Source organism: Medicago truncatula, chromosome 5, assembly GCF_003473485.1.
Source record: "Medicago truncatula cultivar Jemalong A17 chromosome 5, MtrunA17r5.0-ANR, whole genome shotgun sequence".
In the NCBI taxonomy this organism is placed as follows: Eukaryota; Viridiplantae; Streptophyta; class Magnoliopsida; order Fabales; family Fabaceae; genus Medicago; species Medicago truncatula.
The window spans coordinates 41,609,172-41,628,870 of record NC_053046.1 but is presented as its reverse complement, the minus strand read 5'-3'; the positions used below and the strand labels follow the sequence as shown (position 1 = coordinate 41,628,870).

Sequence of the window (19,699 nt, the reverse complement as noted above, 5' to 3'; positions counted from 1 at the left end):
AAGTGAATCGATGCTAGGCGAACCCTAGGTTATTGAGGGATCTCGTCCAAGGGGAAGAATTGCTCACATTTGTATAACCAGACACACCTTTTTTCTTTTTTTTTTCTTCGTCAAAACGGGGAAACTCAACCTTTGATATGCGAGTTGAAGACAAATTGTGACAAGGAGGACGACTTTGATTTCTGATAGATTCTTCGTTGACGCGGTTTAGAGTGAAAGAGTCATTATTGGTTCTTGGGATCAATTGAGCTTTTATCAAGGCACAATATTCATACAAACCAACGTCGAGATCGATGGTTAACTAGGTAAGACGATTTCATATAGATTGAAGAGATTCCACATTCTATTTCCACACCTTTAATTTTTGATTTATTGCAAGACTTTTATTAATGCAAATATCATTAACATAAAAAAAATGCTAAAGAAATTAACATACAAACATATTTTTAATTTTTTTTTTTTTTGATGAATAACATACAAACATATACTATTAAGAAACAATTGATCTTAAACATTTTAGTTTAGTCAAAATATATGCCGTTCGATTTTGCATTAACGATGAAGATTGTTTAGTTTGGGTAAACTAAAACACTAATGAAACTCAGATTCGTAAAGTACCCACCCTAAAATATCTGTGTCGGATGTAATAAATAATCACTCAATTCCTTCTCCCTCCCTGAAATTCAAATCCCCGCCAAAATCATTTACAATGTTGCACCAAATTTTAATCCAGTTTATTTAAAAATCCACACTATACTACACAACCTTATCAACCAAAACAAGATCACAATCCTTGGATTTCAATTTCCATGGCTGAATTTGAAGCTCCATCATTCTCCCTAGGTCTCGATCTTGACGATACACCACCACCTTCTCCATCTACCTCCCCCAACCACGACCCGGTCCCACAAGAAGTCCCCGATTCCGATCCAGAATCTCAACCCGACCCACCAATCCGTATCCTCAAACGTCTCCGTCGTGCTCCCCCTTCCTCCTCCCAAACGGAATCACTGCCTTCGTTCTTTGATCCCGACGAGGATGATATCGAGGAGTTCTCTTCCCAAGAGGAACCTCTTCAAGGTCAGTTTCTTAATTCTTATCTTATTTACCATTAATTAAAAATGCCTAATTTACAAAAATAACAATAAATTAATTGGTTAGGGTTTAGTACAAATTGAATCAGAATTAACGGCTTGTTTGGATAAACAGCTTATTTGCACCTTATACACAAGCGCTTATCTTGATAGGCACTCATGTATAAGCTTACATAAGCTATTTCTATTAAAAAAATTATGAAATAAAGTTAAATTGATTTTCTGTAGGTTATAAGCTGTTTTCATGACCTATCTTGGAGAACATATGAAAATAAATTGAAAAAGCTTATGAAAAATGTCACAAGTTGTTTTCAAATGTTCTCCCAAACGTCTTTACAAAACTTATGCCAGTAGATGAGCCCAAATAAGCCAATCCAAAGAGGCCCTCAATCTGATAGAAATATATAGCAAACAAATTATTATCTCATTATTGTGAACTCTTTTATAAAATAATTATTTTTTTTCTGCTCAAGAATTATTAGTAGTATAGATTGAATTACAGTGTTTATTTTGATGAAGTTAATTTGTACACCGACATTTGCTCAATTAACTCATTTCATGGTGATGTCACTTTTTTAGGCTAGTTCCTAGGCTAGAATATTTCTACAAATATCTATTTGACATGATTTGATTGGATGCATGTGTAAAGACATTTTACACCATCAGTGCGTAGAATTTATTCTCTTATTTTGATTCTGAAATAAATGTCTCTGTTTTGTGATATTAGTATCTGCGCATTCCTCGGTTCAGAATCGATCTGTATGCGGCAGCTCAAAAGTCTCATTGAAAGGAGCTGGAGTTTTAACTTCACATTCATGTAGTAACTCAATGGGGAAAAAACGAAAGCAGGGTTTGGATGTCCCGGCTTCAGTTGGGTTGGAAACGGGTCAGAGTGGGTTCATATTTCCTAATTTAGCAGATAGTCCTATTCGAAGGTGTAAATTGCTTGATTCTGATGATGATGATCTGTTTGGTGAGGATGTTTTTGGCGTAAATAAAGTTGGCCCATCCTCATCAACGGGGCAAGCATATAACCAAAGCACACCTTTGACTTCATTGGAACAAAATAGAAAGACGCAATTTGATGCGACCCAAAAAAGAGACCATGCTTCTGATATCCCAGCTTCTGTTGGGTTGGAAACAGGTCAGAGTAGCTTCGTGTTTCCCAAGTTAGTGACTAGTCCTATACCTAGGTTTAAATTGCTTGATTCTGATGATGACGACGATGATCTGTTTGGTGAGGATGTTGGTGGTGAGAATAAAGTTGGCCCCTCTTCGTCATCGGGGCAAACATGTAACCGAAATACGCCTTTGACTTATTCGGAACAAGATAGAAAGACACAATTTGATGTGAACCGAAATCAGGATTTGTGGAAAGATTTTTCTCCCATGAAGAATTTTTCTGTTCCTACACCCGTGTTCAATGAGGTGTTCGAAGAGTACTTTTGTTCTAGAAAGAGCACAGAAGTGCCGAGATCAGGGATTGGCATGTCAGAAAATTACAATGAGACGTATTGTGGGGTTAGTTCTGGATACCAGCAGGATGAACAGATATGGGAGGTGGCGGGTCCTCTTCCTCCTGCTCATCGTTATTTTTTACACGAGGATCCAAGAATTCAGCAGTTGGTTCGCAGCCGCCTTTGTAATTTTTTTCCATTAGGTGTCAATAGTGTTAATCAGCAACAAAATGGCTCGCATATCGATTATATGTAAGAAGTAACTTTCCAGTATATTCTTTCCTTAACCAATTTTATCTATTGATAACAGTGAAGAAATCTAATCAACTTATGTTTTCTGTGTTGATTTCAGGGGACAATTTGACAATGGAGGAGCTTCTAAAACACCGGGACGTGTTAATGGCTCAACAAGCAGAAGAAGCAAATCAACAAATTTGAATGTTGAGGAATCCTTTAATGCTTCTGAAGGTTGGGTGGATCCAAAAATCATTTCTCCTTTTGGCAGTGGAACATCTAGTAGAAAGAACACAACAAAGAGAAACAACACTAAGAGAAGTGTGTCAAAAGCTAAAAATGCACAATGCAAATTAAACCCTTCAAATGTTTCGGGAAATTGGGTGGAACCCAAGAGCCGCGCCGGTATGCCAAAAGATGCAGGTAAAAGGCGTGTACAAGCAAGCAGTCAATCTGCTGGTCATTGGTATACAGGATCAGATGGAAGAAAGGTATGTTGAAAATTTCTGAAGAACGTTAACTGTTATTAAGTGGTTTGATTTATTTACTCTTATAGCCAGATGCTGATCATAAGAAGTTGTGAACCAATGTGTTATATTGTGAACGAAAATTGCAAAAACCACCCAGGTAGTATATTATTTGAGTGTTTTACAGATGCAGATGGAAGCTAAATTATCACACTATTATGTATTGCCTTTCTTTTCCGTTTGACAAGATATTGTTGTATGCTTTGAACTCAAATTTCTGTATTTTTAATATGGTTCTTGATACATATTTTTATGATAAAATGAGCATCACATGCCATAAGATAAATAGTTGCGTTAAGATACTATATCTTTTTTTTTACGACGATTAAGATACTATATCTGATATTAATCGTAATACAAATATATCTGTCATACTCTCAAATTATAATAATTATACTGTCATTGTATTCCATATTTCCATATCATTCTAGACATTGCAACAGCTTAAACACACAAAATATCAGTGCTTTACATCTCATGGTAGAAGTCAAAGGATTAAAAGCTCTTTTTGGTATGCCCGAATGTGTTTTTGTTTTTGTAGTCAACATTCTCATAACCAAAGTGTGAAGTTGATGGTTTTTAATAGATTCAGCAAACGGCAATTGATTCCCCAAATCCTTTTATCTTCTAGCAATGGACATGAATAGCAATATTGCAAATTACCGTTGGCATTCACCCACATTACAGTCCATATGATTGTCTTGAGCCTTTTGTTAATTAGCTGGAGTAAACACATTTTTTGCATATTGTATCAATTGATCAGAATTTGAATCTTTATCTTCACATTGTAGGTTTATGTCAGCAAAAGTGGACAGGAGTTGACTGGCCGAAATGCTTATAAACACTATCGGAAGGTACATTTACTTGCAAATAACTTTGTTGTTTTATGGTATATTTAAACGGGATATGTCACTGAATTCCTTTTATGCTTACAGGAGAGTGGAACAGGATTCAAGAAATCCAAAAAGAAAACAAGTGCTAAGAAAGCAAACGCCAAGAAGGGAAACTAAGCCTTTGATGCAACACATTGTTCCCTGCCAGGTCCACAGTAAATTACTTTTCTACAGCATCCTGTAAATTACTAATGATTGGTCTTATGGCTAGTATTACCCGATAGGTTTGGTTCTGTTCCATTGCCATAAACTTCTGTTGTTTTATTTCTGGATGGGGAAAAGAAGCTACCAATCTAGCATGTAGGGTCACATGATTTGGGGCTTTTGTTGCTCAGTGAAGTTTCAAAGCAAAACAATCTGACACTGTCATAAGCTTATCCAGATGGTTCTGTGAAGTGCACACATTAAGCTTTAAGATATTGATACCATGAAACTGTAGCTTTGAGATATCGATTCACTTTTTATTTTCACCAAGCATTGATTCACCACTTGGTTCGCTTAGTGCTATCCCAATTTGTAAATGAGAGATATAAAAAGAAGGATAAGATGGTTCAAGTTAAAAAAAGACATTGAGAAGACCCTTCTTTCTATCTCGAGTTGAGTGTACAAGGAACTGCAAGTGTTCTGGCTTTATGAATGAATGTTTATTTCTAAATGATGTGTGCTAGGATGTGTATACTGTATAGTATGATTCAATTGAGTTTTGGTTTACAATATGGATGTTCAATAACCGTTAGTATATTATAACATAGTTAATGGTAATCAAATTATTATATATAATATGATTGGTGGTCGTTTCAAAGTAGATATGGACCATGCTATACCCTATACATTATAAATATAAGTGGCGAAGCTTGCAGCATATATACACGAGACTATGCATGCATGAATCCGGAAATTAGGAGAGTTTTATTTATATTTTTCAAACCCCTTCCAGCCATAAAAAGGTTCCTGAATTTTAGTTTATGCAAGGTTTACCTCTGGTTCCCTTTTTGACTTTTCACATAATGAAAAAGTATATTCAAGCGCAAGTAATTTGTTGAACTGTGTTATCATGTGAAACTCTCTAGATAAATTTTTTTTGGATTGGAATTGTATCTGGAAATACTGGACACCAAATCCTTACGTGGAGCACTCAGAAAATCAATTCCCACCAAAATACATATTATTGGTGTTATGCAATTTGGGTTTGAGGTAAAAAATTACCCGGTCTTAAAATTATAATAACATGCTGTTTGATTTGGATTTCTTACGTAAACAATATAGTATGATTAAGTGTTTTTTATTAGGGTTTGTGTAACAAATATAATATTGCACGTGTTAAAAGTAATTAAAAGTAACAATTTTTTCAGATTTTTTAAAATTTTGAAAATTAATTTTCAGATTTTTTTAAAAAATGATTTTCGTTTTTTTAAATTTTATTTATATTTTAATTTTTTTAAATATAAATGACGTGTAAACTATTTTTTACACGTGGCAAGAAAAAAAAAGAATAAGAAAAAGAAAAAGACATATAGGAGCCACATCAGAGATTCTGCTGAGTCAATGGGCTTAGGGGACAATCGTGAAGAATCTTCATTTTACAAGGATGGAATCTAATTTTTTTTTTTTTTACAGAGGGCAAAATCAAAAGTGCCATATAATACAGGGGGTAAAAGTCTATTAACCTAAGAAAAAAAGGGTTAATAGACATTTACCCTCTGTAATATAAGATACTTTTGGTTTTGCTCCATGTAATATTTTTTTTTTAGATTCCGTCCTTGTAAAATGAAATTCTTCACAATTGCCCCCTAAGCCCATTGACTCAGCAGAATCTTTGATGTGGCACTTAAGTGGCTTTTTTTTTTTTTGCTTGCCACACGTAAAAAATATTTTACACGTCATTTATATTTAAAAAATAATATAAAATTAAAAAAAAACGAAAAATATTTTTAAAAAAATCTGAAAAAATTCAAATTATTTTTTTAAATAAAAAAATCGAAATTCAAAAATTAAAAAACATTTAGATTTCTTTTTCGAGATTCTGCTGACTCAAAGAGCTCGGGGGCAATCCTGAAGAATCTTTATTTTACAAGGACGGAATCTAATTTTTTTTTACAGGGGCAAAATCAAAAGTGCCCTATATTACAGGAGGTAAAAGTCTATTAATCCGAAAAAAAATATACATTTGTGTGAAGTTAAACAGCTAATGAAAATTTAGATCTTCTGTTCACAGAGTATCACCATCATCACTGACTTCATTGATGCTCAGAAGTATTCTGTTTGTCTTCCCCTACGTCTTCTTCTGGAAATGAAGAACCCTCGGTGCTCAATATGCTTTGGCATACTCTAAAACCCATCAAAATAAAACATTCATTAGTTTTATTCTAGAGATAAAATCAATGGATGTAATGAATAAAGTGTTAATAACAGGCGGTCTTGTCAATCGCGGATTGTGGAAAATATCGTTTGGTTCAAATTCCACTACACTACAGTTCTATACCACCGCTATTTGACAACACTTTGTACTAAATAATGTATCGTGGAACAATACTGTTTTGTTCAGATTCTGCTATGCCATGGCGCCATAGCAGCTATTTGACAACACTACTTGCACCAGATGAACAATGTGTCACACGGTCACACCAGCAGGTGTATCATAACACCCTATAATTATGCATTTATGAAAAGAAAAAACAGAGGAGTAAAATCATACAAGTTCAAATCTTGTGTCTTGCTATTGATATCTCTTGACCAAAATACTGGATCAGAGCTCCTAGGCAAAGCATCTTGTTGTTGCGTCTTTTGTCTTAGCCATTGTTCTGCTTTATTGCACTCATCGATTATCTAAAACATGAAAGTTGTTACTTGAAAGCTGATATTAAGAGCTGCATCTCAAAATAATATTTATTCTCCTATTTAATGTACCAGTTCTTTATTTTCTTGTGGAAGAGAACCCGCAGACATGCGATGCTCGACAATGCAACCTAACAAATCTCTGGTAGCTTGCACTCTTTCTTCTTCATCTTTGTACCGGTTCTCGATTGGATCCACCAGCTATATAAAGTGTAGAATGAGAACAAGAAGTATAGCACAGGAAACATGGAGATCGGAGAACAAAAAGATAACCTGTTTTAGATCTTCTAGTTTTGCAAAATAAGCATGTACTGTTTCATCATCACGTTCACTGTAAAGCCATTCCTCAGTCTCTAGCAGGCTCCTGGATATGCCATCCTTCTCTTGTTCACTTGCGAATTTTCGGTATTCGTTTAAGAGCTATTCATAAAAATGCACAAATTATTAAATGCCAAGCCATCAGGAAATATAGAACATACACACATAAAGCCGTGTATTAAATAATTGGCATAAAGGATAAAGAAGGATAGAGATTTTAATTTCATTTCATATGCAGATTTGATACAAAGCAGAATAAAACAATATCCCTAGACACCAGTTTCACTATCTTAGTTTAACCTTACATTTATTCATGAATCAGAACAGCCAAGTCCCTGAAAATAAATTCATCATTGAATATACAGAAGCCTTTTCTCATTCTCATTTGATACATTCAACACTTTTACGTTACGAAAGCCAAAGTCAAAGCTAGATATGAAATGTGTGACTGCACTAACTTCATTATCTTAGTTTTACCTAACATTTACTACATCAAGTCACTGAAAACAAACTCATTATTGAATATAGATCAGCCTTTTCTCATTCACATTTGAAACATTCAATACTTTCATATTACCATAGCAAAAATCAAAGCTAGATATGAAATGTGTGACAGCAGAAATTATCTAGTCACAAAAACCATGTCTGCATCTTATTAAGATATTGAATCTATACCTTATTCCTCACGTCGTATACGTAAGACTCCAAAGAGTTCCTCTTGTCTTTTGTTAACTCCATTGTTATATCCTGCTGCATTAATTGGCGTTCTTTTTCTTGAGCTTCCGTGACTTCAGCCTTGGTCATTCCACCATAGACGTTCTCACTCACTGGTATATGAACCCTTATGTTGGCCTTATCTTTTCTTGTACCATCAGACTGTAAAAAGGCATGATAGTAACACTTTATTTACTCAAATCACCAACATGAATCATATCTGCAATCAAAACAATCTTCACAAAATAAAAATAAACATATATGATTATCAGATATATTGAAGAGCAGTTGTTATAGCCTGAGAGACTGTATATAATTTAACATCATAGATGATCAGATAAAATTTAGCTATACGGGTTTTCATGTTTGAAGGATGATTTGCAATAAATCTTTAACATCTGAGATATTCCATTTAAAAAAGGTGTTCATCAACAGCATACTTACAGAACGATGTGGAGATCCACACTTCTCATTGATACTATGTTCATTGTCATTTTGTTCCGTCTCAGAAATGGGTTCAACATCTCCTGCTTCAGAATTGGATTGATACTCACGCGGTGTAACAGAATCTTCCACACGATCTTCGATCAACTGAAGACAAATAAAGGTTCATGTATGTAGCTAGATCTCTGAGAGAACTGATGATGTAACATTGAAGAGATTAAAATTAGGTTTCTTACTTACTGTAGATGATTCAATACTGACAATACCATGCAAATTTAGGTCAATTCTAACTTCAACTACCGCCTTACTTTCACCGGATCTTTGAAAAGGACCAATCTGAATAGAAGTGGCAAACAGATGTATAAGCATCATGACAGTGTATAGGCATGCAGAATACATCAACCTTTTTAATCACTGATATAACCTTATTACTACGTAACCACATATTTTTCTCTGTAGAACGTCACTATATAAGAGTTTGAGTGCCAAACAGCGAAATTAAGATGACAAAAAAAACTCGGAGGCATCACGACAGGCCTTTCATGAAACAAAACAAGAAGCAGGAAAATATAGGGGAAAATATAGAAGGGGATGGGAACCGAAAATATAAATCAGTATATCACATAGAAATATGCACAAGAATCAAAATTCTGGACTCCTTTGCAGCACAAGTTCTAAAGAACACTTACCGTGAAGCAACTAATTTTCGGAGACGTCCCCTTTGGTACTTCATCTGGATTAGCATAGAATGCTTCCAAATGGAGCAAATCACTGCCCTGAAGTGTAAGAGCTTTAGAACTAGGAATGGGTTGGCCTTTTGGGAAAAGTACACCATTTGTTTCTTCACAAATTGGACCTTCGTCCGAGGAAAGTCCAATAGAAAAAGGAATAGAATCCTGGACCTGAATAAATAAGAGATATTACATAAATTTTTATGGAGAGGAATACAAGACAACAGAAAATACTACAAAAATGGTATAATATGTTTATGAAATTAAACTTGGCTGTATCTCCATTTGAATAGACGAAAGAGAAATAGGTAATTCAAATACAGAAAATAAACCTAGTTAACAAAGTATTGCATCTCTAGAATCTATAAACTCAAAAATCTAGTATGCAATATATATCATATGGATAGGATAAGCATCAGTGCTTTGTTTAAATTCGAACCTCATATTCTTTGACATGAAAAACAGGACTGAGCATTGCACACTGAAGAGCACAACCACGAGCTACACACTCACTTGCATTCAGTGTTCGGCTGAGTTCTCTCTTAAATAGAGAGGTTAATAATCCAGTTATAGATGGAATTCTTGAACCTGAACCAACTAACTCAACCGAATAAATCTTATCAACAGTCAAGCCCGCGTCCGCCAATGCTTTGTGGCAAGGAATACAAATTCTATCCAATAATCCTGATGCAAGATTCTCAAATTCTTCCCTCTTGATAAATCCACTAACATCTTTTTCATCCATCAAACACTCAATGTTCAGAGGTGCCTCTAAGTTTGCACTCAGAACTTTCTTCAACTTCTCACACGCGGCACACAGCCTATTGCACGCTCTGGCATTAGAATACACATCAATTTCGTACTGTTCCTTAAACTTTGCTGCAAAATGTCTAAATAGAACCTCATCAAAGTCTCTACCCCCTAAGTTTCTGTCAAAAGCATGTGAAAGCATCTTCATTTTCCCAGCTTCAAATGCTGCAATAGAAACCTGAGTATCACAGTGCCCTATATCAACAAATGCAACATAAATAGGATCTCCTTGAGGAAAATCTGTTTTGTAAACACCATATCCAAGACCAGTTGCAGTGCAATCATGAATTAACATCAAAGGCTTCAACCCAACAATTGTTGCCGCATCGAGATACGCTCGTCTCTGCAAGTCAGTAAAGTATGATGGAACTCCAATAACACAATCCGAAACAGCAGACCCCAAATCATTTTCAGCTATAGTCTTCAAGTGAGCAAAGAGCATTCCTAATATTTGAACCGGTGTAAACTTATGAGTCTCATTCAAGTATTCCAAGTGAATCAAAATGCCACCATCTGAACCTTCAAAAGTCTCGAAAGGAAACATTTTTAGGTCATTTTGAACATCAGGGTCATCAAATCTCCTTCCTATTAGTCTCTTGACTTGAGATACTATCGATTTCGGGTGCATCATAGCAGAGGCAGCACCAGCAGACCCTAAAAATCGTTGCTTCTCTCCGAAGCAGACGACAGCAGGGGTTTCACGGTTCGATTCATTATTCAGCAAAACATCAACCCCACCTTGCTTCGCTACAGCAATGACACAATTCTCATTACCAATGTCAAACCCTACTACACTCATTTCAACTCACTGAATCCCTTTACCAATAACCCTAAATATAAAACCTTCACAATATTCTACAACAAAGCTGGCCCAGAATCATAAGCTTCATCCAGAACTATTAAGAGAAATAAAAGTTGGAAACAAACACATTAAAATGAGAACTTGCCATTGATATCACAAGTAAAATTATAAATAAAAAAAAACAATAATTTAAGCTAAACCCATTTAGTGATTGATTTTTCCTCCATTTCTAATGCTATAACAATATGAAATAAATAACTAGAAGAAAGTAGAAAAATAAAAAAGTTGAGGCAATGAAAAACATGAAAAAGAAGGGAGAATGAGAAGATACCTGATATGGATAGGAAGAGAAAGATGAAGTGCAATGCAATGCATGGTTGCGTTGTCATGGCAGAGAGACAAAATCGCCACTTCACTCGTTCAAGCCACAAACAAGTCACACACCATGTAAAACATGTCATAACAGTGTTATCCTCCTAAAAAAAACATACAATGTTATTTTATGTTATTATTTTTTTAAAAATGTCATGTTTTTTTTTTTTTTTGGCTAAACTTCACTTTTCGCCCTCTAAGTTTCAAAATGTTGCGATTTTGACCCCTATTAAAAAATATGGCAAAAGTCACCCCTGTGTTTAGGGAAATATGTTCTTTTGACCTCCTAACATAAGGGAAATATGCTTTTTGACCCCTTATCTTTACAAAAAATTGCGATTATGACCCCTTTTTTGGGACACGTGGCGTCTTCTCAGCAATTTTGGGACGAAGGGGGCCAAAATTGCCATTTTTTTTAATAGGGGACCAAAATCGCAACATTTTGAAACATAGGGGGCGAAAAGTGCACTTTAACTTTTTTTTTTTTGGTTCAATTTAAAAAATGTCATGTTATTATTGTCTAAAAAATAATATGACATCGTTTATAAAACTCTTGTTCCTTAAAAAAAGAATATTGTAATATCGTTTATAAACCACATTTATCATTGAATAAATGAATCTAAAAAGTCAATTTTGCTTATATTTAAAAACGGAAGGAGTATGTTTTTTTTGAAGGAGGAGAGAGTATATTTTAACTTGATTAATTAATTGAGATTCTTACAAGACTCTTTTGTTATAGACCCCACGTACCAAGAAAGAACTACATAGTCTCTCGGAGAAGATCAACTTTCTAAGAAGACTCATATCCAATTCAATTGAAAAGATGAATGCATTTTCACCGCTACCATCTTAGTTTTGATAAATTAATTTTTACGTAGCGACAATATAAAAATCATTTACACTATTTGTCAAAAAAAAATCATTTACACTAGCATAACAATATATATATATATATATATATATATATATATATATATATATATATATATTTATCTTAAAATAAAACTTAAAAATATAGTTCTATAGAAAACTTATCAACCACCAATATATTTTTGTTTATTCCATTTAAATTACGTATAAAAGTATGAATACGGGTATTGACTAGTATAAGTATTTTTTGGGGTAATACAGTAACCCTACCCACCCTTTGCCAACAAACAACCCGTTATAACAAACAAACACCTTGCGTCCTCATTTTTGAAACTCTGCCGCAAACTAAACCTAAACGACGCCGTTTTATCCATCTTCCACCTTCAGCTTCTTAACTACTCTCTCTAACAATGAGAAAACCTAAACCATCAAAGCAATTTCGAAAACAACAACGCGACTCAGAACTAGACAAAATCAACCTCTTGAATTCATGGATTCAATCTCAAAAACCAGACTCCGGTTCAAACCCAATGTCTCTTCCACCTCTCCCCAAAAACTCCCCCGTTGGCCGCCTCGCCGACGGAACGTTCTCACGCTATGCCGGCGTGGTGCGGTTTGATCAGTTACCGATATCGAAGAAAACCAAAGACGGATTGATATCGAAGAAAACCCAAGACGAATTGCATTCGAAATTCGTTTCCATGACTAAAATTCAACGAGCTTCTCTTCCTCATGCGCTTTGTGGCCGTGATGTTCTTGGTGCCGCCAAAACTGGTTCTGGAAAAACACTTGCTTTCATTATTCCTGTGAGTGTTTTCATTAGTATACTAGGGTTTAGGGTTTTAGTTTTTGAAATTTTAATGATTTTGGTGAAAGTTTGATATTTATACTTTGATTTTTTCTGGTTTTTTAATTAATCACTAATTTAATTGATATTTTGCTGCTAGAAATTGTATAGGTTGATTAATTTAGTCACTTGGTTGATTTAAAGTGTACATTTTTTAGGGATTTACGAAATAAGCTGAAAAAAGCTTATGAAAAATGTACACTTTAAATCAGCCAAGTGACTAAATTATGTTAGTAGATAAGCCAATCCAAAAAGCCCCCTATAGACTAATTTGAATGATTTTGGTGCTTGTCTGCTTGATTATTTATGTTTTTTTAGTTACTCACTAATTTAGTATTTTGCTAATAGAAATTGTGTTTGTTGATTAATTTAGTCTCTCAATTGATTGAAAGTGTTCATTTTTTTAGGGATTTAGTTGTCATTTCGTAAAGTTATAATAATTAAAGCCTAAACCATCAATTTAGATTTAGTTTTAGGGGCCTGTTTTGGTTGACTTATTTGAGCTTATCTAATGACATAAATTTTGTGAGACTGTTTGGGGGTGCTTATGAAAACAGCTTATGCCATTTTTCATAAGCTTTTTTAAGCTTATTTTCGTAAGTTCTCCAAGACAGCTTACGGAAACAGCTTACAGCAAATACAAAAACAATTTAGCTTTATTTTATCTTTTGCTATAAAATAACTCATGTAAGCTTGTATATAAGTGCATGCTTATCATGATAAGTGCTTGTGCTATAAGCTGCAAATGAGTTGTTTATCCAAACAGTAACTAAGTATCACTCTCCTGTACTTAGTCCTTAAAAGTATATAAAAACAATTAGTAGATCTTAATCTATATGAAATTTGTCTAAGTTAGTCTCTAAACTATATGAAAATACGAGAGAGTGAAGCTTGTTTAAGGACTGTTTGTTTATATAGTTTAAGGGTTGTTTATTACATTCATATAGCTTAGGGACTTAATAAGAGATAGATTGATACTTGATGTACTAAATTAATGTTTTTCTCAAAATTTAATCGTCGACTCTTGTAAGTTTGAGATCAAAATGATATTCATTTTTTGTTTTTGTTTTTTTAAGTTAATATTTATTCGGTTTTTGGGGATTTATTTTGTGAATGATAGGTGTTGGAGAAATTGCATAGAGAGAGATGGGGAACGGAAGATGGGGTTGGGAGCATAATCATATCACCTACAAGAGAATTAGCTGGTCAGATTTTTGGCGTGTTGAATGCTATTGGGGAGCACCATCGTTTTAGTGCTGGCCTCCTCATTGGTGGTGGTGGGGATGTTGCCATTGAGAAAGAATGTGTCAACAAGCTAAACATATTGATCTGCACACCCGGTCGCCTTCTACAACACATGGATGAAACTCCCAATTTTGATTGTTCACAGATGCAGGTCCATATAATATTTGTTTACTATTTGGAAATAGATGAAATGAGAATAACAATTAATTCATTTTCTCAAATTTGGCTTCCAAATTTCTTTTAAGTATGTGTTTGGATACATGTTGCACAGCCATTTCTCGTGTCCCAAGAAGCATTCATGTGAAATTTGTGAAGCTATGTTTTGTAGCTTCAGAAAAAACGTGCGTTTTTTGGCCGCTTGATGTGGTTCCAAACACACGCTAACACATAACATAATTTTACCGGCCTGAATAGTCGTCAAATTTTGTTTTGTTTCGTTTTTCTAACTTTTTTTCTTCCAGCAGCTTACTATTTGAGTTAGTAACTGTGGTTTGATGCACAGTATATATGTGACTAGATTTGTATGTGGTTTGAGTTGAGCTCTTTTGTAACCTTGCTATTCATGGCCCAGTTGGTTTAGCTTCTAACCTATATAGAGTTATAGGAAATTCTCAAATAAAACAAGTTTATGGTTCTTCCTTTCAAAGGAATATATTGGTTTAAAGTTAAAGTAGAGAGATTCAATTTAGTTTCATCTTACACAAGAAACTATTGGTTTAAAATACTATAGATATATCTAACTTCATAAAAAAACTCGTAGATAGATTCTTTTAATTTTTTTTTCAATGAGTGTTTGTTAAGAAGTTGATTGAAAATGGCTCTATTTTATCTTCCAAAGTAAGTAGGTTGTTGTTTTGTTAGATGAACTTGATCACATATATTTGTCTTTTGCAAAAATAGCTGATGATTGAGTGGACTTCTTGGTTATAGGTTTTGGTACTAGATGAGGCTGACCGTATTCTTGATAGTGGATTCAAGAAGGAAGTAAATGCAATCATCTCACAGTTACCAAAGCGTAGACAAACCATGCTTTTCTCGGCAACTCAAACAAAGTCGGTTCAAGATCTTGCAAGACTAAGTTTGAAGGACCCAGAGTATATAAGTGTGCACGAAGAGTCTGTGACTGCAACTCCTACTCTTTTGAAGCAAACGGTGATGATCGTTCCCCTGGATCAAAAGTTAGATATGCTATGGACTTTCATAAAGAGACATCTACAGTCAAAAACACTTGTCTTTCTATCAAGCTGTAAACAGGTAACTCCACTTCTCTGTCCTTTATCAAGAAGATTTTTTTACTTGATTCAAATCACATGTTCTTGAAAATAGTTCAAATTATTTTATAAAACAGTTTGCCAAAACGAAAAATTAAGAACACAATCAATCAGAGGCCCTTAGTCTGCATTTGCTGAACTTCGGTTCTGGCCTTTTAGCCGTGCTGATTGTGGTTATTGTAATTGGAAGGCTTTTAAAGGATTTGCAGGACGAATTGTTGATTATTCTTACATGTAAACAGTGAGAAATTATTTCTATCTGAAAAGGTTTCGTGTTCACCGTGTGTTTTTGATGCTAGTTTCCACTTTAGAGTTCAACTATCTTCCATAACATTAAACATTCACATCCTTGCTTAATAGGTAAAGTTTGTGTTTGAGGTATTTAAGAAACTTCACCCTGGCATACCGTTGAAGTGCCTTCATGGGAGGATGAAACAGGAAAAAAGAATGGCAATATATTCCGAGTTCTGTGAGGAGAAGCGCTCAGTTCTCTTCTCAACTGATGTGGCTGCAAGAGGCCTTGATTTTAATAAGGCAGTCGACTGGGTTGTTCAGGTGAGTCTTTGCTTCTGTTTCTTGTCTTAGAGCAAGTCTTAAGGCTTTGAGGTGGGGGTATTGGAATGTGACAGTGTGTTATTATGGTTAGAATCTAACCTTTCTCTTACATTTATTTAGGTAGATTGTCCCGAGAATGTAGCATCTTACATACATCGAGTTGGTCGTACTGCTCGTTATAACTCTGTTGGAAAGTCAGTTTTATTTCTATTGCCTTCAGAAACTATGATGCATGAAAAGTTAAAAGCAGCAAAGGTTCCAGTTCATTGTCAGAAGGTAAATTTGCTCTGCAAATGCATTTGAACATCGAGGTGTCAGATTTAAGGATGTCATTTTCTTATATGACTTGGTGTCTGTCTGTCTCATGTTTTCTGACATATTTGCTTTGCTTACTGTGCCTTATTTGTCGATTATTCAGCCAAGGAAAGAACTGCTGCAACCAGTGTCCAGTTTGCTTGCATCTTTACTGGTCAAGTACCCAGAACTTCAGCAGCGGGCCCAAAGGGCATTTGTCACATACTTGAGATCCATCCACCTCCAAAAAGATAAAGAGATCTTTGATGTTTTGAAACTTCCTATTGATGAGTATTCAGCATCATTAGGTCTGCCAATGACCCCCAAAATCCGTTTTCTAAACCAGAAAATTAAATCTAAAGCTGTGGCAACAAAATCAATTTTAGTTGAACCTGAGGTTCCAAAAAAGGAAAATGTTTTTGAAGGTTCAAGAAAAAAGATAGACACAATTGTTTTCAAAGACGAGGAAATTGAAAACGATCTTCTTCATGTGGCTGATACCTCAAATGAAGGCGACGTGAAGTCAGCTGAAATTGGAGAGTTAATGTACGTCCCTTTTTATGTTTGTTCAGTAGTTTAGTGAAAGAAGTTTACTTAATTGTTCTGAACTCTTGCTTTGGTATTTTATAATAATTTTCAAATGGGGCAGACAAGTCTTGCAGTTTCAAATTGCTGAGACAATTGGAGATTCTTTATAAAATCTTATGATGACTTGTGAAAAATTCTAAATCAGTACTATTTATGAAGCAGGATTTATGACATTTCTTGTTGGAAATCATTTGGCGTGGAGCTTTGAGTTTCTACTTTCTTTTTTTACTGATTTAGATTTTTCACGTGCAGGCCAGCAACTCGTTTATTAAAGAAAAAAAAGCTCAAGATTAACACGCATAGACCACTGGGGAGTCGGGTTGTATTCGACGATGAAGGCAACACACTTCCTCCACTAGCCAGGATTGCTGACCCACAAAGTGGCAATGGAACATTGATTGATCCAGGTATGTGCACTTGAAGCCAAATCTTGAATAGTAAAAACCATTTTATAAAATGTAATCCTTGTCTGTATATGTGTAAAGCTATTGATTGCATTATCTAAAATTTTGATGCACGTGAATGCCAAATTTTCTTCCTTTCCAATTTATTTTTTTTTCTTTTTCAAGCTTATTCAGAACTTCAATATGTAACTTAAATGTTAATTGTTATGGTGTTTCATTCGGGAGGCCAAATTTGACAAGGATTCAGTTATGGTAAACTAGCATCTTAGCTTCATTTCTTTCCTTATATAAATTGATAAAAATTGCTTTAAAACTTTAACTTAAATGCACAAGTGAAGAATAAGGACATTTGCCTTTGTATAATAGCACAGTTAGACAGGCATTAGTTCCTTATAGAGTCCGAGATATAATATAATTCCTATATATGGTAGTATGATATCCCTGATCGCTTTCGTATTTGCTATTACATTGTATGTGATCATTGTTGAGTTCAAGTCTTCAAGAACCTAATCGTGGCCAGACCCGATCTGTTTACAATATTTTGTGACTCTGTATTTGTTTATATGTTATCATTGATTAAGCATGCAATATGTTGTTTATTTTGGCATCTAAGTATCTCATCTTCATGCAGAACAAAAAGCTGAATACTATAAAAGGATGCGAGAGGATTTGAAGAAGGCAGACAAGGAAGATAAACTTGTGGAGCGTCAGCGACTTAGAGATAAAAAATTTAAGCAGAAAATGAAATGGAAGGCTGGTAATGAGGAAGAAGAGGACAACCAAGATGATACCTCTGGGTCAGAAGGAGACGAACCGATAAATAGACGTCATAAAAAGAGTAAAATATACTTTGACAGTGACAGTGATGAGGGTCAAAGAAAAGAAGCTTCAAGAAGACAAACGGAAGATCAAGAAGAGTTGGCTTTGAAGTTGTTACAATCCATGCACTGATGCAAGCATAGGATACATAATACACATATATGACGTTTAATCACTGCAAAAATGTGAGAAATGGAGGGAAGTTTGAACTTATTGCAGAAGTTCAATGAACAATAGCCATTCAATGGTAAGCAAATTATATTATGTTTAACCATTAGATTTATTATTAAAAAAGTCAGTGGTCTAGATTAGTTACTACCGGCTATTTGGGGCTGGTTGCAATTTTGATTTTTACAGTTTTTGAGTTTTGGTTGAGGACCTGTTGATGAATGTAACTGGGACTGCGATGACGGTTTTAGTGAAAATTTGTACTTGGATCTAGTTCAAAAGTATTTCTATTTTGGCTGCAAATTGGTTCTTAATGTCAAAAGCACTTCATTTTAAACAACATTAATTATTCATTCCCTTATTCGACATCTTAGATCCGTTTTCTGAGTTTCATTCTCGCATTGATTTTTCTCTATAGTTATCTTATCCCAATAATCGGATGCAGTAACAATTTGTGAATGAATTGGTCAATTTTGTGTCATTTTTAATAATAATTAAGATGGTTAATAGGGCTTTTGCTCCTCTGTTGTACCAAAAAAAAGATGTTTTGATTTTTTTGGGTTGGTTTTTTTATTATTCCAATTATTTTAGGTTCCCTATTTTATAACGTTCAACAATTTCTACCCCACTCAATTTTGGAATTTTTTTATTTTTTATGATATGGCATCATCATTAAACGACACTCAATAATCAATCTGTACAACCATTTCATAGCTACATCAACAAAAAAGTCTCCAAAATTGAGTGAAGGTAGAAAATATTGAGTTATGAAAGCGAGAGGACGCAGTTGAAGAAATCCCAACCATTCAATCTATTACATGGTTCAGATTTGGCAATTCTCTAATTTCACACCAGATTATAAAATGTTAAAAACTCAATTTATAAGGTTCTGTTTCTACTTCATCCCTGTTTCTCATGTTTAGCTTTTCATAAACTAATGGCCATCGAGATATCTAAGCACATGTATTTTAGTTTAATTAATTAGCTCAGTCAAATTCCAATTCTTTCCAAACCAGTCAAGAATGGAAATTTACTTAATTTGTGGCTAGTTTACTCAATTCCACGGGGTTCGTCTCTGCTTTTAATAAGTGTAGTTTTGTCGAACTGAAATGAACTCAGTTGCATGAAGCCTGATTTAACAATTTATAGACAAATAATTTGAAAAGTGAAGCATTTTGGTCATAAACTTGAAAAAAAATGAAGAATATCCATAGTTTTGGTCATAAGCTTGGTTTTTCAATTTGCTTTGAGAAGAGACTCACTTTTCAATCTCTTGTTATCCAATAAGATCTTGAATCCCTCACCGCCCAAAGCATGATAGAGAATTCCCCATTAAGGAGTAGCATGTATCTTCTCAACAAAAATTGAGAAAAACATCGTATTGAGGAGGCTACAATTGTATTGTTG

The 19,699-nt window shown here is 34.5% G+C and overlaps 3 protein-coding genes across 3 annotated transcripts; 2 read left to right on the top strand and 1 right to left on the bottom strand.

The window, feature by feature from the left end:
- The first annotated feature begins 555 nt into the window (after nt 1-555).
- LOC11442273 (uncharacterized) lies at nt 556-4,964 on the top strand. The gene is made up of 5 exons (XM_003617478.4): nt 556-1,080; nt 1,822-2,803; nt 2,904-3,276; nt 4,104-4,166; nt 4,248-4,964. The coding sequence occupies exons 1-5, from the start codon at nt 810-812 to the stop codon at nt 4,320-4,322; spliced, it is 1,764 nt and encodes a 587-aa protein (XP_003617526.1). The 5' UTR covers nt 556-809; the 3' UTR covers nt 4,323-4,964.
- A 1,224-nt stretch (nt 4,965-6,188) lies between these two features.
- On the bottom strand, nt 6,189-11,327 carry LOC11435456 (heat shock 70 kDa protein 16). Its single transcript, XM_003617477.4, has 10 exons — nt 11,191-11,327; nt 9,687-10,953; nt 9,206-9,418; nt 8,757-8,852; nt 8,517-8,663; nt 8,034-8,234; nt 7,314-7,460; nt 7,113-7,241; nt 6,901-7,031; nt 6,189-6,533 (listed from the first exon to the last, which is right to left on the bottom strand). Exons 2-10 carry the CDS (start codon nt 10,854-10,856, stop codon nt 6,443-6,445), a joined length of 2,325 nt encoding a protein of 774 aa, XP_003617525.2. The 5' UTR covers nt 10,857-10,953; nt 11,191-11,327; the 3' UTR covers nt 6,189-6,442.
- Nucleotides 11,328-12,366: 1,039 nt separating this feature from the next.
- LOC11425860 (DEAD-box ATP-dependent RNA helicase 32) lies at nt 12,367-18,638 on the top strand. The gene is made up of 8 exons (XM_003617476.4): nt 12,367-12,907; nt 14,069-14,344; nt 15,124-15,447; nt 15,825-16,019; nt 16,140-16,295; nt 16,438-16,859; nt 17,154-17,308; nt 17,937-18,638. The coding sequence occupies exons 1-8, from the start codon at nt 12,512-12,514 to the stop codon at nt 18,254-18,256; spliced, it is 2,244 nt and encodes a 747-aa protein (XP_003617524.1). The 5' UTR covers nt 12,367-12,511; the 3' UTR covers nt 18,257-18,638.
- Nucleotides 18,639-19,699: the final 1,061 nt, after the last annotated feature.